Genomic DNA, 11,607 nt, shown 5'->3' with positions numbered 1-11,607 from the left:
AGCAGCTTTATTCCCGGACATGGTGAAGGTGTGCGTGAGTGAAGGTGGAATGTAGCGGCGTGCGATAATAAGAATTGTAGATATGAGTGCAAAACTGCATTGGCAGAGCTATGAGAGGTATTTATGCGCCCAGCGCCGAAGCGCCGCTTTAAATGAACTAGAATACTACATAATGTTTTCTCGATATTTTCGAACAAACTAGTGGAGTAAGTTAAGTGGAACATACTGTAGTGTCATGAACCTTATGGCCTCATTTTAGGCGAAATTTCACCCGATCTGGTTTTAATGTCTAGACTTTCTTATGAACATGCTTTTGACCGTATCTGCCTTAAGTCCACCAACTTATGTCCGATATCTCCAGCAATCATACACATCCAAGAACATGGGGCGGAAATCTTGCCATGAACAGGGCCTCGGTACATGGCCCACATCGACCGCGTTGGATGATGACATCGGCTGCGGCCTGGCGCGAGAAGAAAACGAAGAATGGTACCGCCTCTCAACAACTTAAAAACTACATCCGCGGCCAACAATAAGGCATGATACATATCCTTTTCACTCGAATTTTGTAGGTGCACCGAGCTGAGGAACAGAAATATGCCCCCCATCCGAGACCAAACCATTCTTGTCATTGGAGGTTCTTCTGGCATTGGTTATAGAGTCGCAGATAGGTGTCTCGCAGAGGGCGCCAAAGTCATTATCGCATCTTCCAATCTTCCTCATATCCAGCAAAGCGTCAGCAAATTACAAAAAAAGTATCCAGACGCTAACATCTCCGGCCAAGGATGCGATCTATCTCCTGCATACGTTGAGAATCTTGAGAAGCTTTTTGCGTCAGTCACACCGCTAGACCACATCGTTTACACCGCTGGCGATCCTCTTTCCATCATGCCAATACCGCAGATCAACCTCGCCGATATTCACAAGGCCGGCCACGTCCGATTCGCCGTCCCCCTCCTCCTCTCCAAATTTGCTCAGCACCATCTCAAGCCTACCTATTAATCTTCTTTCACTTTGACGAGTGGGGCGGGCGGCGATAAACCCTTCCCTGGGTGGTCGTTAATGGCTGGCTACTTGTCTGGCCTCCAGGGGTTGACGCGAAACCTCGCCCTTGATTTGAAACCTCTCTGCGGCAACCTCGTTAGTCCTGGCGTCGTCGAGACGCCACTGCATGGACATAGTGGTGTGACAGATGAGATGAAGGCTCACACCACGCTGGGCAAAGTTGGGTTGCCGGAAGAGGTCGCCGAGGCCTACTTGTATTTCATGAAGGATACAAACGCTACTGGTAGCTGCATCGACACGAATGGCGGATCATTCCTTGTTTAAACAATGTAGGACCTGTAACTAGCTTTGCTAGCAAAAAAGTGGTATCAATCTCCAAAAGTTTCTTGAATTCTGCCCCAGTCAATTAGTCTACCTGACTGTTGTGAGCGTTTCATTCGACCGTCGCATGCTATGATGGTCAGTTGCAACCAACGCGATCGAAAAATGACACGATTTGCGCTAGAAGCCATGAAAGTTGATCGTTCTTAACGGTTCCACGGTCTATCGTACTGAAGACGTGATACCTTGAGTGCTGTGTTGTTTTTCTTTTTCCCATATGACCCTGCCATTAGTCATCTTTCCCGCACATCACCCGACACCGTCCAATCATTATCGAATGCTTCCAGCCAACAACCCCGTGACTCGTACGCAGCCCCGCTCCAGCGCACGTAAACGTCAGCACACATTTGCTGGAAGAGCCGGAAATCAGATTATTAGCATACCGCGTCGGGCGTAACAACTTTGTTCATCTGTGTCTGCATGCTGCTTAGACTGTTTCTTTCCTACGTGCCTTTCTGGAAGAGGCCTGACTATTTGGATCAATGAATCATTTGAACATGTCATCAGGCCAAATTCCATTAGAACTGATGCCTCAGCAGGCGAGAGCGGGCCCTGGACATGACTGGACAGGGGTCAGCGATCGCAAGGCTAGGAAGAAGATGCAGGATCGAATCAATCAACGGCTGAAGCGTTCGTCCCACTGGAGGTTTGGTATACTTCGTAAACAGCTAATCTTCCATTTGGCATAAATAGGACAGCGAATGATAGCAAGAAGGGCTCAAGATTTCCTGTCGGAACAGGAGCAAAATATAAACGAACACTTCATCGTCGGCCAAAATCAGAGCTTTATATCTGATCAGCAGTATACCATGAGTAACCCATGGTCAGAGACAAGTCATACGGCTGTCCAATCATCATCCCAGTCCTCAATGTCGATGCTCAGGTCCTTTACCGCCTGCAAACCCGACTGCGATGAAACCGCACAATTCATCTCTCAATTTTCCGCATGGGCATATCGAGAGTACCTCAGAGGCTTCCCCGAGGCTGATACGCTACTCAACCTTATTCAATTCAATACCACTAGGGCCCTTGTGATAATTGCCAAGTCCATGGATCTCACACAGGAATCCATGAAACCTGATGCTCGATCGCGACTGACCATCACTGGGATCGATACAGCTATTTTTGAATCATTACCTCCTAGCTTGCAGCCAACAAATTTGCAACTCAGCGTCAGTCACCATCCATGGGTTGATATCATACCAATAGCGGGAATACGAGACAATATTCTACTTCGTGACGAAGCCCTCTATGATAAAGCCGAGCTATGTCGCGACTTGAGAGGGTTTCAGCAAGTGGCACACGGTCATGGCGGCATGAAGATATGGAAAGACCCATGGGACCCTGATGGATGGGAATTCACCGAAGCCTTCGCGATCAAGTGGCCATGGGTTATTAGAGGATGCCACGAACTGTTTGAGAGCACAAATTACTGGCGAACAATGAGGAATGAAGCGCCTCTGGGAAGCGGGTACATACTCGGCGAACTGGATACATAGGTTTGTTGAATGATTGCTAGTGTAACATTGAGAGACAGATGAGATTCAGGCGCTTGCCGCTGCACAAGGCGATGACTTTGGGTGACGCTATCGCTGCTTACGACAATGCCATACATTGCCAACACGCCAGATCCCTCGCAACCAATTTCCCCTTATCACGTATCTTTTTGAGCAATTTCATTATCCGCATCACCTTATAAGTACTGGGAAACAAGTCTCCGACAATACTTATATTTATATGATCCTGCTGGCACAGACCAGGTCTGTCATGTGTCTTTCCATCACACCCCACGTCCTCAACCGTGGTTTCCAGGACCTTTGTGCAGAAAACCAACCCTCCAACATCAGCCATGCCATCACTCACACATCGCTTTTCAAAACATATCTATATCTAGCTTTCCCGTTCGCCATATCCACCACGGCCTGATTCGCCTCGCTCATAGGCCTAACGTTGACCCAGGCGGCGAGGTTAGAATCAGCTGTCAGTTGAAGCATCTCCTTGATGTTCTTCCTTGAGCCGATCAAGCTGCCACCTAATTTGATGTTCTTTCTGAGCAAGGAGAATGCACTAAACGAGGGGATTGGGTCCTCAGGGGCGCCCAACTGAATGAAGGTGCCATTAACATCCAGTATGGAGATGTAGTCAGCAATAGGGAGGTTGGGGCCAGATACAGTGCAGATTATAAGATCCAGAGTACTGTCGTACTTGGTAGCGTAATCAGTCTCCTCTGCAGTGGCAATGAAGGAGTCGGCGCCCATCTTAAGGGCATCTTCTCTTTTTGACGATGTCCGCGATACGGCCACCACCTTATCAGTCTTGAGGGCTTTCGCCAGCAAGATGCCGAACGAGCCCAGTCCGCCGATGCCGATAACGCCGACTCGCTTGCCGGGCCCGGCTCCGTTTTCTTTGAGCGGTGTGTAGGTGGTGATGCCGGCACAAAGGAGGGGCGCTGCCACTTCGGATGGCAGCCTATCGGGGATCTGGAAAACGAACTCGGAGCTGCCTCGCCAGTATTTAGCGTAACCGCCGTTCGCCTTGCTACCGTCCGCGTATCTGGCGTCATAAGTGATGACGGTTTTGTTACAATGCTGCTCTTGGTCATGGATGCATCGGTCGCATTCAAGACAGCTCAGAGACTGGGCGCCAACACCAACACGGTCGCCGACCTTGATGCTCATGACGCCCTACTCTTCTATTCCTAATTGTCGTGTACTCCTAATTGTCGCGTACCCCCTGTTTATTTCTCACGTGTTTGCTTATCTCCTGTCTATTCCCATATGATCATACTATGGTGACTTATGTTTTCTCATTTTGATCGACAGTCTGCGGGCGCATTACTTACGCGTGTAAACACGCGTAAACGCGTATATCATCTACCATCCAGGACCACCTAGTGGGCACCCCCACCTAATAGACCACCAAAATTTCGATCTTCCCATACAAAATCTAAATATTGATGTCCGCAAAAACAGGCCCAATTCTCAATTAATAAACGAGGCTTTAAAGAGAGTTTCTATAAAGTTATTTGAATTTTACTCTCTACGTGGTTTTTTGACCTCCCGACCGCTGCATATGCGCTAACAGTGCTTTATTATGACCGTAGAGTCCTCACGTTCGTCCTCTAACCCGACACCCACCTTAATCACCGACTCGACCTCCTTATCCACATCTACCTCTATTTCTGCCCCCTTTAAATCAGGAAGAGCTTCTCTAGTCGCTAGAGACTCCGCTAGAGCCATGAATCGTCGGTTCGGGTTCGGTACCGCCTTTCTTTTCTTCCCTTGCTGCAGCTAAGCCATCTGCTCCTCGAGGCCAGTAATCCGCGCATTCTAAATAGCAACCTTTATCTCTAAAGCTTCTAGCCCCTTTGCAATCTTCCTATACTTCTGCCTGGTTAGATGACTTCGGTGCTTGGCTATTTCTCTTACTTGCCGGCTTGTTTTCGGCGTATTATCTGAGTGCAGTTAAGGAGGGCTTGGCGTCTTGAACTTTTCTAGCACTTTTTCTTTATCTAGTTGAATTTCTAGATGTGCTAGAGCTTTATAATAATTTATTAGCTAATTTCTAGTAAACCTCTAGCCAGATAAGATAATCTTCTTCCTTATGCCTGCTTCCCTCGCTTTCGCATATACCCGAATAAAGTTAACTTTATCAACCAGCGCAGAATCAGTTAAACTCCCCAGCTTTTAGAGTTCTTTCTAATACGCACCTTTTATAACATTAAAAATTCTATTATCTAATGGCTGCAAACCATAGGAATAATATGCTAGTAGGTAACAGCAGTAGACGTTATTCAGAAAGCACGTCGCCATCCACTTGTCCTAACTGCTCATTAATAGCCCTATAGCAGGTAACTCTGCAGCAAAAACACCAAAATACTTACCTGCGCATGGCTCCCATGACCATCAAGGATAATAAGTCTCGCATCCAATGCATCACAAGGCTCCGTTTGGGGTAGATAGACGTCTTTCAACCATTCGAGAGCTATATGGTTATCGGTCTAGCCGTTCGGGGATGTAATATAGTGCCAGTCTGCTATTAATTCGAATTCGTTAAGGAACCACTGTTTCTGCAGCTCTTTCCCTTTAAAGATAATTCCCGGTTTCAAAGCACGGCCAGTTGCAGTAATAGCCTCTATAAACAAAGTCTAGGTGCGCAACTAAACGCCTTTTAATAACGCCTTCTTCTTCAGGTCGGAACTCCTAATTATGAGGTTATCCAAGCCTTATAGACAACTAATCAGTTATGGCGTACAAAAGACCATAGGGAACTTATAGAGGTCTTACCGAAACCCGCCATTATGCCGCCCTCGTCCACATTAACCGCATTCTCGGGCTTAATCCAGCCATGCTCGTTCTCCCGGATATCAAAGTACCAATTGACAGCTTTCGGAGTAAACCCGTCAAACCTGGCGGCTTCCTGGCGCTTTCCAAGCTTGTTAGATAGTTTTGAATGACGCTTGATAAACCTGGTAGTCCAGTTTTACCCAGTGGCTTGTTATCTCCCTGTTGACGGAGGAGGGCTTCGACGCAGCTTCGAAGTTGGCTATGTGTGAGAGCGAAGCCCAAGGATTCCTGCCGCAGAAGCCAACGAACGAGGCGATCCTCTTGACTCGTAGAAACACGTTGATGAGGGTGGATAGACTCTTTCCTGTTCTTCTGGCCAGAAAGTCTTTTAGAGAGGACGGGTTGAGGCACACCGTACTTATGGGAGGCCTGGTGTTGTAATAGAGAACCTTCAGTAATATCGAATATAGCATCAATAACGTTTTTTTCGGTATAAACATAGCGACCCATTTTGAAGATATTTTACGCGCGTAAACTACGTAGAGAGTCTTCTTAACTTTACGAGAGTCGAAGGATGAGAAAGTGAGAAATGAAACCCCTATGATACACACAAAGTCAGAAGAAAAATGGCCCAAGATAAGACACCACGTAAAAAAATAATACACCACAGTTTTTTTTTTTTTTTTTTTTGCCCTTTTGCGAATGGCTTCATTATGCCAAAATGTGGTGCAAATAAAATAGTAGGATTTGTATGGAGCGGTGATCTTTTGTGCTATGCTTCAAGTTGTGTAAATTTCTGAGCGGTGGGGGATGGTAATCTAATCTATCGCAGCCCCTCTATATTCAGAATTGTCACATCCAACAGACAAAAGGGTCGTACATTTGATGAAACCGGAAGGAAGGCCTTCCAGCAGTTCAGACAGGCTGTTCAGACTGGCAGCCCGGAAGTCCGGACTTCCCATCAGTTGGTATCACATATGTCTCCCAAAAAGCAAGTTCTTCAACATAATAGCCACCGGGGACCAAAATTTCTTATATATAAGAAACCGACCTATTTCCACTTATTAGATGGAGAAATCAAGAGCTTCTGTCCGTGTAGCCGAGATCCATTAGAAATTGACAAGAATCTTAAGGTAAAAAAGTCTTCTGAGTAGCTGCTGCATTTTCTAGGACGACTTATCGGCAGACTCTTCATCGCCTCGATCCATTATCTATACCATCAAGCCATCGCCATAGCATCCGAAACTTCGTTCGTACCGAGGACACCCTCTTCCGCCCCCGACTCGGACTTGCGTATTGTGAGATGCTGAAGCGATATCACACTGTGCCGAAGTGCTAAAGTGATATCTATCCCTGTGAATGTATATCACACTCTTTTTTAGCTAAACCTGATACCACGATGGCTAAAATGCTATCGCTCGTGAATACCACTGCAGCACCCTTATCTGATAAGACCATCTAATCTTATCTACCTTTGTTGGATCTACTGTAATTAGCTTTTACATCTCTACTGGCCTGTGTCATCGTGCACGTCTAGACCATCGAGACGCACAACGGGACATCAGCTGATCCGGAATCTACATTCTTTGGTGGTCGACGTACTCTCTCCTGGGATAGAGACCGAATGACTGGCGAGAATCTTGAGAAGGTTGAATGTACAGGTAACTGGCTGAGTGAAGGGCATATACAGAAGGCTGTTCATGGCGGTAAGGGTGTAATTACTGATACGGGTTTTGATAGTGTCGGCGATGAAGACTCTGATGTTAAGTTAGATTGATTTGAGGATGTCTGACAGTATAGGTGCTAAGGTTCTATAGTAATATCCCTCGTGCTAAAGTGCTAGGGTGATACCCTAGCACACGTTTTGCGAATATGTGAAAATAAATATGAATATCACTTTAGTACGTGATATCACAATACGCATGTCCGCACTAATCCACGGCTAAACAGGAGCCCGGAAGGAAGAGGGAGGCTGACACTCGTTGTGTGTGAAGAGACCACTTCTCACAAGCTTGGAATACCCTCGGAAGGTCTGTAGCCTCGCTGGCGTGGTCACTGATGCGGAGATATCGCTGGAGCGGCCAAATCTGCGTAGGGTCATGAACTTGATGATTGCGTGCAGGGGGGCATGAATACCTGGCCTAGGGGCATTCCAATGGCTTCGGATTGACTTTTCTCTATGAATTCCTAGGTAAATTAGGATTCCGATCCATTTGTACACTTCTGGAGAGGCAAGACTGACCTGCTGAAAGGCTATGCCAACTAAAGGGCTACTTTCTACAGAACCGCGTTTAGGACATACTACGTCGCTTTCAACTCTGAGATTAGTAAAAATCTATTCTACCTTGACCTAAGTAGCTTTCCACGCAATGATAGACTTGACATGAAACTTGCCGGTCTCTCTCTAGAGGATTAGAACTGTATCTTCTTTGCCAAATACAGCCAATGATTTACTATCAGTCATCTAGAATAGTATTGTGATATCTCATGTGATCTCCAGACTGATTTGAGTCAAAGCCTGCTTATAAATGTTCAATCTCTGCTACAAGGAATTTCAGACCAAACTCGTTTGAGGCTTGAAATAAAAACCACCTACCAGCTACAACACACTGCTGGGCTGCTGGGACTGCTGACCTCGATCGAGACTAAAGTCAGAGACAACTTTGGCAAGAGCATTGGTAAAGTCAGACCCAGCTCAATCAGATCTCAATACAAAATAGTATCCACGTATCACTTGGTCCATAGCCTGGGTTCAACTCAGCTTGGCCTAAAAAGTCGCCAGTGTTTTTTCACCGTTCCGGAAGTGACTTTGGTACCAGTTAGTTCTGAAGCTGGCCAAAACTGGGATGTTTGACGCGGTTTGGAAGGATATCCATATACCGGTGCTGTTTCCTTGATTCTACTTCTCGTTCTATGTCTCATTTACAATAGGTTCGTTCGGGACTATCGATAGGTTGTAGCCTGTAGTCGGGAAACCCTGATCTATTCTGATGAAAAATGGATCCCTGGCAGCCCGTTATAGCCTCAAGCTTGAATTCAATCCACGAAAGTCGGCATCCTCTCGCGGTGTTCCCCCTCGTATCTTTGGCCACGGCTGGCATCCTTACCCGTGATGTGATGTTCAGGTGTTCGAATCGAGTCCCACGAGTTGAGATGTCTGACTGAATTGTGAAATGTGGGAAATCCCAATCGAGTGAGGACCGATTCAACCGGGGCCTTGAGCAGTGGAGCAGAAGCTGCCGTCATTATCAGGCATTCCTCCATTCGACACCACAAAAACAAAGGCATGGTAGCTCGGAAGATATCAGGAGAGTCAATGTCAAATGTCTTCATATAAACGATTTTCAACACAGTAGTGATGGTAGCAAAAACGCTTAATCCCATCAAAACAGACACAAGACAGCGTTCTACGACACTTCTGCTCAGTTTCCAGATAAGAAAGATTGGCAGAATGGTCAGCACCAAGTCACTAAACATGCTGGCTCCTTGAATAAGTCAATAGGTAGATATTCAGAGCAGGAAGAACAGGGAAGCCTACCAACGAAGACGTAGCCAATTACCCAGACTTTCTGTGTAGGCATACATTTCGCATCAACAACTGGTTCCCACATGGCTCGCACCGGGCGGCACTCAAGCAGCTGAAAAATCTCGCTTGCAGCAAGCGCAACTATTTGAAATCCCATAATGAACCAGAGAACCATCTTCCATGACCTCGACATGGAGAAAGAGTACAATAAGCATGCGATAGAAAGTCTGGCGAAAGTTGACACCCACAGTCCTGTGATAATGACTCCAAATAGACACTTAAGGATGGCGATACTGCTTGCTGGACTGATGTATTCATTGTGACGTCCAAAGCCGTTGGCGACAGCCGCTGCAAAGAGCGAATAGGTGATTATTTCTGCAACCTGACCAGTTAATTAGGCGCCAATTGCATTTTCGCGTCCACGTCTTACCACTGCAATCGTAATAAGGTAGTCTGAAGCGTTTAGCTTGTATGCGGGGATAATGCGAGTGTACATCCTGAGGATGAAGATAACTAGACCGAGAGAGAAGAAGGGAGTGATAACGGTTAAGGCGCGTACCCCGGTGGAGTCGTCATTGGGAGCTTGTCCGCCCATGGCCGACCGACGAGTCAGTTGACTGCCTCAAGTCTCGGGCAAGGAAGTGTCAAGTTTGCTGTTCCTGGTTGCGTTGTGTAATACGTCTTGATCTCGGCATCTGCAGCGAGCGACGTAAGACGAGCGGGTCTGACGTTCCGCATGCTGTAGGCTAGCCTTGTCGACGTGCACCGGACGATGAAGCAGCAGCAGAGATACATATAGGCTCTAGACATGTTGGAGTCTTGAGGGAGATTATGGAACGCTATGCCCGCACACTAAATGCGCCACTTGACGATCAAAATGCGGACCGTCTTGGCGTCAACGACCCATCAAGTTGCTGCAGCCATTTCGGGAGATACCTACCAGGCGAATAATCGAATGCTGTTAGTGGCGATTGTCTATTAATGGCTACAGTACCTACTTGCTGGATTTCGCTTGTTTTATCTGTGAATTGTGAGTATTATGCTATGGCATTCCAAACCCAAGGGCAGCTAGAAAACGACGTCAGGCCTTTACCCAAGGGAACAAGCATAGTACCTTTCGACGAGAATTCCTGTTTGCTCCTCTGTCAGATGAGTCGCGCAAGGCGGGGATTACCGTTCTATTTGCTTTTTTTGTCCCCCTTTTCCCAAAGCTACGTAAGCGGCGTAGAGACATAGCCAATTGTCGTGACGACCTGTCATATCCGGGTATACCTGTGCCGGTCCCGACGTTTCGCTACTGCCTAGTCCTGACGGATATATCCGTGCGTCACTGGCTAACGAACGTTGGAATAATTGATGGCTCCCCCTCAATTTCAAGATCAAGGTTCAAGATTCAAGTTAAAGTTTGATGTCCTAAAACTCAGATCGTAGGACTGTCATCTAGGACTCTAGGACTCAAGTCCTAAATGGAATCAGTCGAAGATATACGGCCCCAAAGGTCCTTCGACTGCAAGGAGTTAATAACAATAAGTTGTTAACTGCACTCAGCATCCCTGTGTGATTCAACAACATTGAACGGCTCCTATGAGATCCGCTTTGAGACGCCTTCTCAGAGCCGTGAGCATTTGCCCGGCGAGGCTGAATATCCGCTCTGGCTCGGATGACATGGCCGGGACTGAAAAGAAATGAATCGCTATCTACGACGTGGATACTGGCGCCTTCGGAGAAGCCAGTACCATGCGGTATCTAATGCAGGATATCAAGTTAACCCTAACGGCCATGGAGTTTAAGGTCATATTGGTGTGGATGACCGGAATGGGAAAGGTCGAGGAGGGCCAGGTCGATAAAATGCCTATTATAGCAGATTTCTCCCATCAGTACTAATTAAAGTGCTTCGCTTACTCAAGCGTGATATCGCCATTTAAGGACTTCGAGTCTACTTATAAAACATATATTCGGATTAGCCTCGATAGTTGCCTATTCTAATATAGGGAAAGCTTTATGATCAGCCAAGGAGGAATAGTTTCCCCTGCTGCATTACTTATACCGATAATATGCAAGTTTCTTAGTCTGCAGGAGAGAGAACCTTTGCTTAAGTCTTCTTCTTTATATATATAATAAGGCACTACACTCGCTCTCATAAGATTCCTACTCTAACTCCCCGCTTAGTCAGTATTCTAATACTTAGAAGCGCCGATCTGAAGCTTCGTAGTAACTTCAGCAAGTTGCCGGAGTCACTGCTTTATATCCTCAACGCCTGCTTCCTCGTAAGCCACGCGAGACTGCTCCTTCGCCTTCAGGAACTCTATATCAAGTTCAGGATGGTCATCACGGAAGCGGCGGTACCATAGCTTATGCATAGGCTTCGCGTCAGAACTTCTGCGAAGTCGCAAAGTTATTACTACTTCC

At 46.7% G+C, this 11,607-nt stretch overlaps 7 protein-coding genes across 7 annotated transcripts; 5 read left to right on the top strand and 2 right to left on the bottom strand.

Annotated features, from left to right (window-relative positions):
• Window positions 1-597: 597 nt before the first annotated feature.
• On the top strand, window positions 598-1,002 carry FOXG_07141 (uncharacterized protein; the record flags this gene model as incomplete). Its single annotated transcript, XM_018385775.1, has 1 exon — window positions 598-1,002. The coding sequence occupies one exon, from the start codon at window positions 598-600 to the stop codon at window positions 1,000-1,002; it is 405 nt and encodes a 134-aa protein (XP_018244473.1).
• A 60-nt stretch (window positions 1,003-1,062) lies between these two features.
• Window positions 1,063-1,382, top strand: FOXG_07140 (uncharacterized protein; the record flags this gene model as incomplete). The annotated part of the gene is made up of 1 exon (XM_018385774.1): window positions 1,063-1,382. The coding sequence occupies one exon, from the start codon at window positions 1,063-1,065 to the stop codon at window positions 1,327-1,329; it is 267 nt and encodes an 88-aa protein (XP_018244472.1). The 3' UTR covers window positions 1,330-1,382.
• Window positions 1,383-1,731: 349 nt separating this feature from the next.
• Window positions 1,732-3,009, top strand: FOXG_19670 (uncharacterized protein). Its single transcript, XM_018399934.1, has 2 exons — window positions 1,732-2,016; window positions 2,080-3,009. The coding sequence occupies exons 1-2, from the start codon at window positions 1,869-1,871 to the stop codon at window positions 2,883-2,885; spliced, it is 954 nt and encodes a 317-aa protein (XP_018244471.1). The 5' UTR covers window positions 1,732-1,868; the 3' UTR covers window positions 2,886-3,009.
• Window positions 3,010-3,245: 236 nt separating this feature from the next.
• FOXG_07139 (uncharacterized protein) lies at window positions 3,246-4,064 on the bottom strand (the record flags this gene model as incomplete). Its single annotated transcript, XM_018385773.1, has 1 exon — window positions 3,246-4,064. The coding sequence occupies one exon, from the start codon at window positions 4,062-4,064 to the stop codon at window positions 3,246-3,248; it is 819 nt and encodes a 272-aa protein (XP_018244470.1).
• Window positions 4,065-7,071: 3,007 nt separating this feature from the next.
• FOXG_19669 (uncharacterized protein) lies at window positions 7,072-7,449 on the top strand (the record flags this gene model as incomplete). The annotated part of the gene is made up of 2 exons (XM_018399933.1): window positions 7,072-7,092; window positions 7,210-7,449. The coding sequence occupies 2 exons, from the start codon at window positions 7,072-7,074 to the stop codon at window positions 7,447-7,449; spliced, it is 261 nt and encodes an 86-aa protein (XP_018244469.1).
• A 1,259-nt stretch (window positions 7,450-8,708) lies between these two features.
• Window positions 8,709-9,935, bottom strand: FOXG_07138 (uncharacterized protein; the record flags this gene model as incomplete). The annotated part of the gene is made up of 3 exons (XM_018385772.1): window positions 9,629-9,935; window positions 9,211-9,580; window positions 8,709-9,157 (listed from the first exon to the last, which is right to left on the bottom strand). Exons 1-3 carry the CDS (start codon window positions 9,791-9,793, stop codon window positions 8,709-8,711), a joined length of 984 nt encoding a protein of 327 aa, XP_018244468.1. The 5' UTR covers window positions 9,794-9,935.
• A 1,012-nt stretch (window positions 9,936-10,947) lies between these two features.
• Window positions 10,948-11,082, top strand: FOXG_19668 (uncharacterized protein; the record flags this gene model as incomplete). Its single annotated transcript, XM_018399932.1, has 1 exon — window positions 10,948-11,082. The coding sequence occupies one exon, from the start codon at window positions 10,948-10,950 to the stop codon at window positions 11,080-11,082; it is 135 nt and encodes a 44-aa protein (XP_018244467.1).
• Window positions 11,083-11,607: the final 525 nt, after the last annotated feature.

This window comes from Fusarium oxysporum, chromosome 6, assembly GCF_000149955.1.
Source record: "Fusarium oxysporum f. sp. lycopersici 4287 chromosome 6, whole genome shotgun sequence".
In the NCBI taxonomy this organism is placed as follows: domain Eukaryota; kingdom Fungi; phylum Ascomycota; class Sordariomycetes; order Hypocreales; family Nectriaceae; genus Fusarium; species Fusarium oxysporum.
The sequence above is the reverse complement of the archived record's forward strand: the minus strand, read 5'-3'. Positions and strand labels throughout refer to the sequence as shown.

What these genes read in the sequence shown, in the direction of transcription:
- FOXG_19670 (XM_018399934.1), top strand. Translation starts at nt 1,869, where the DNA reads ATGAATCATTTGAACATGTCATCAGGCCAAATTCCATTAGAACTGATG. An exon ending in AATCAATCAACGGCTGAAGC is followed by an intron (nt 2,017 to 2,079) that starts GTTCGTCCCACT and finishes TGGCATAAATAG; the next exon opens with GACAGCGAATGATAGCAAGA.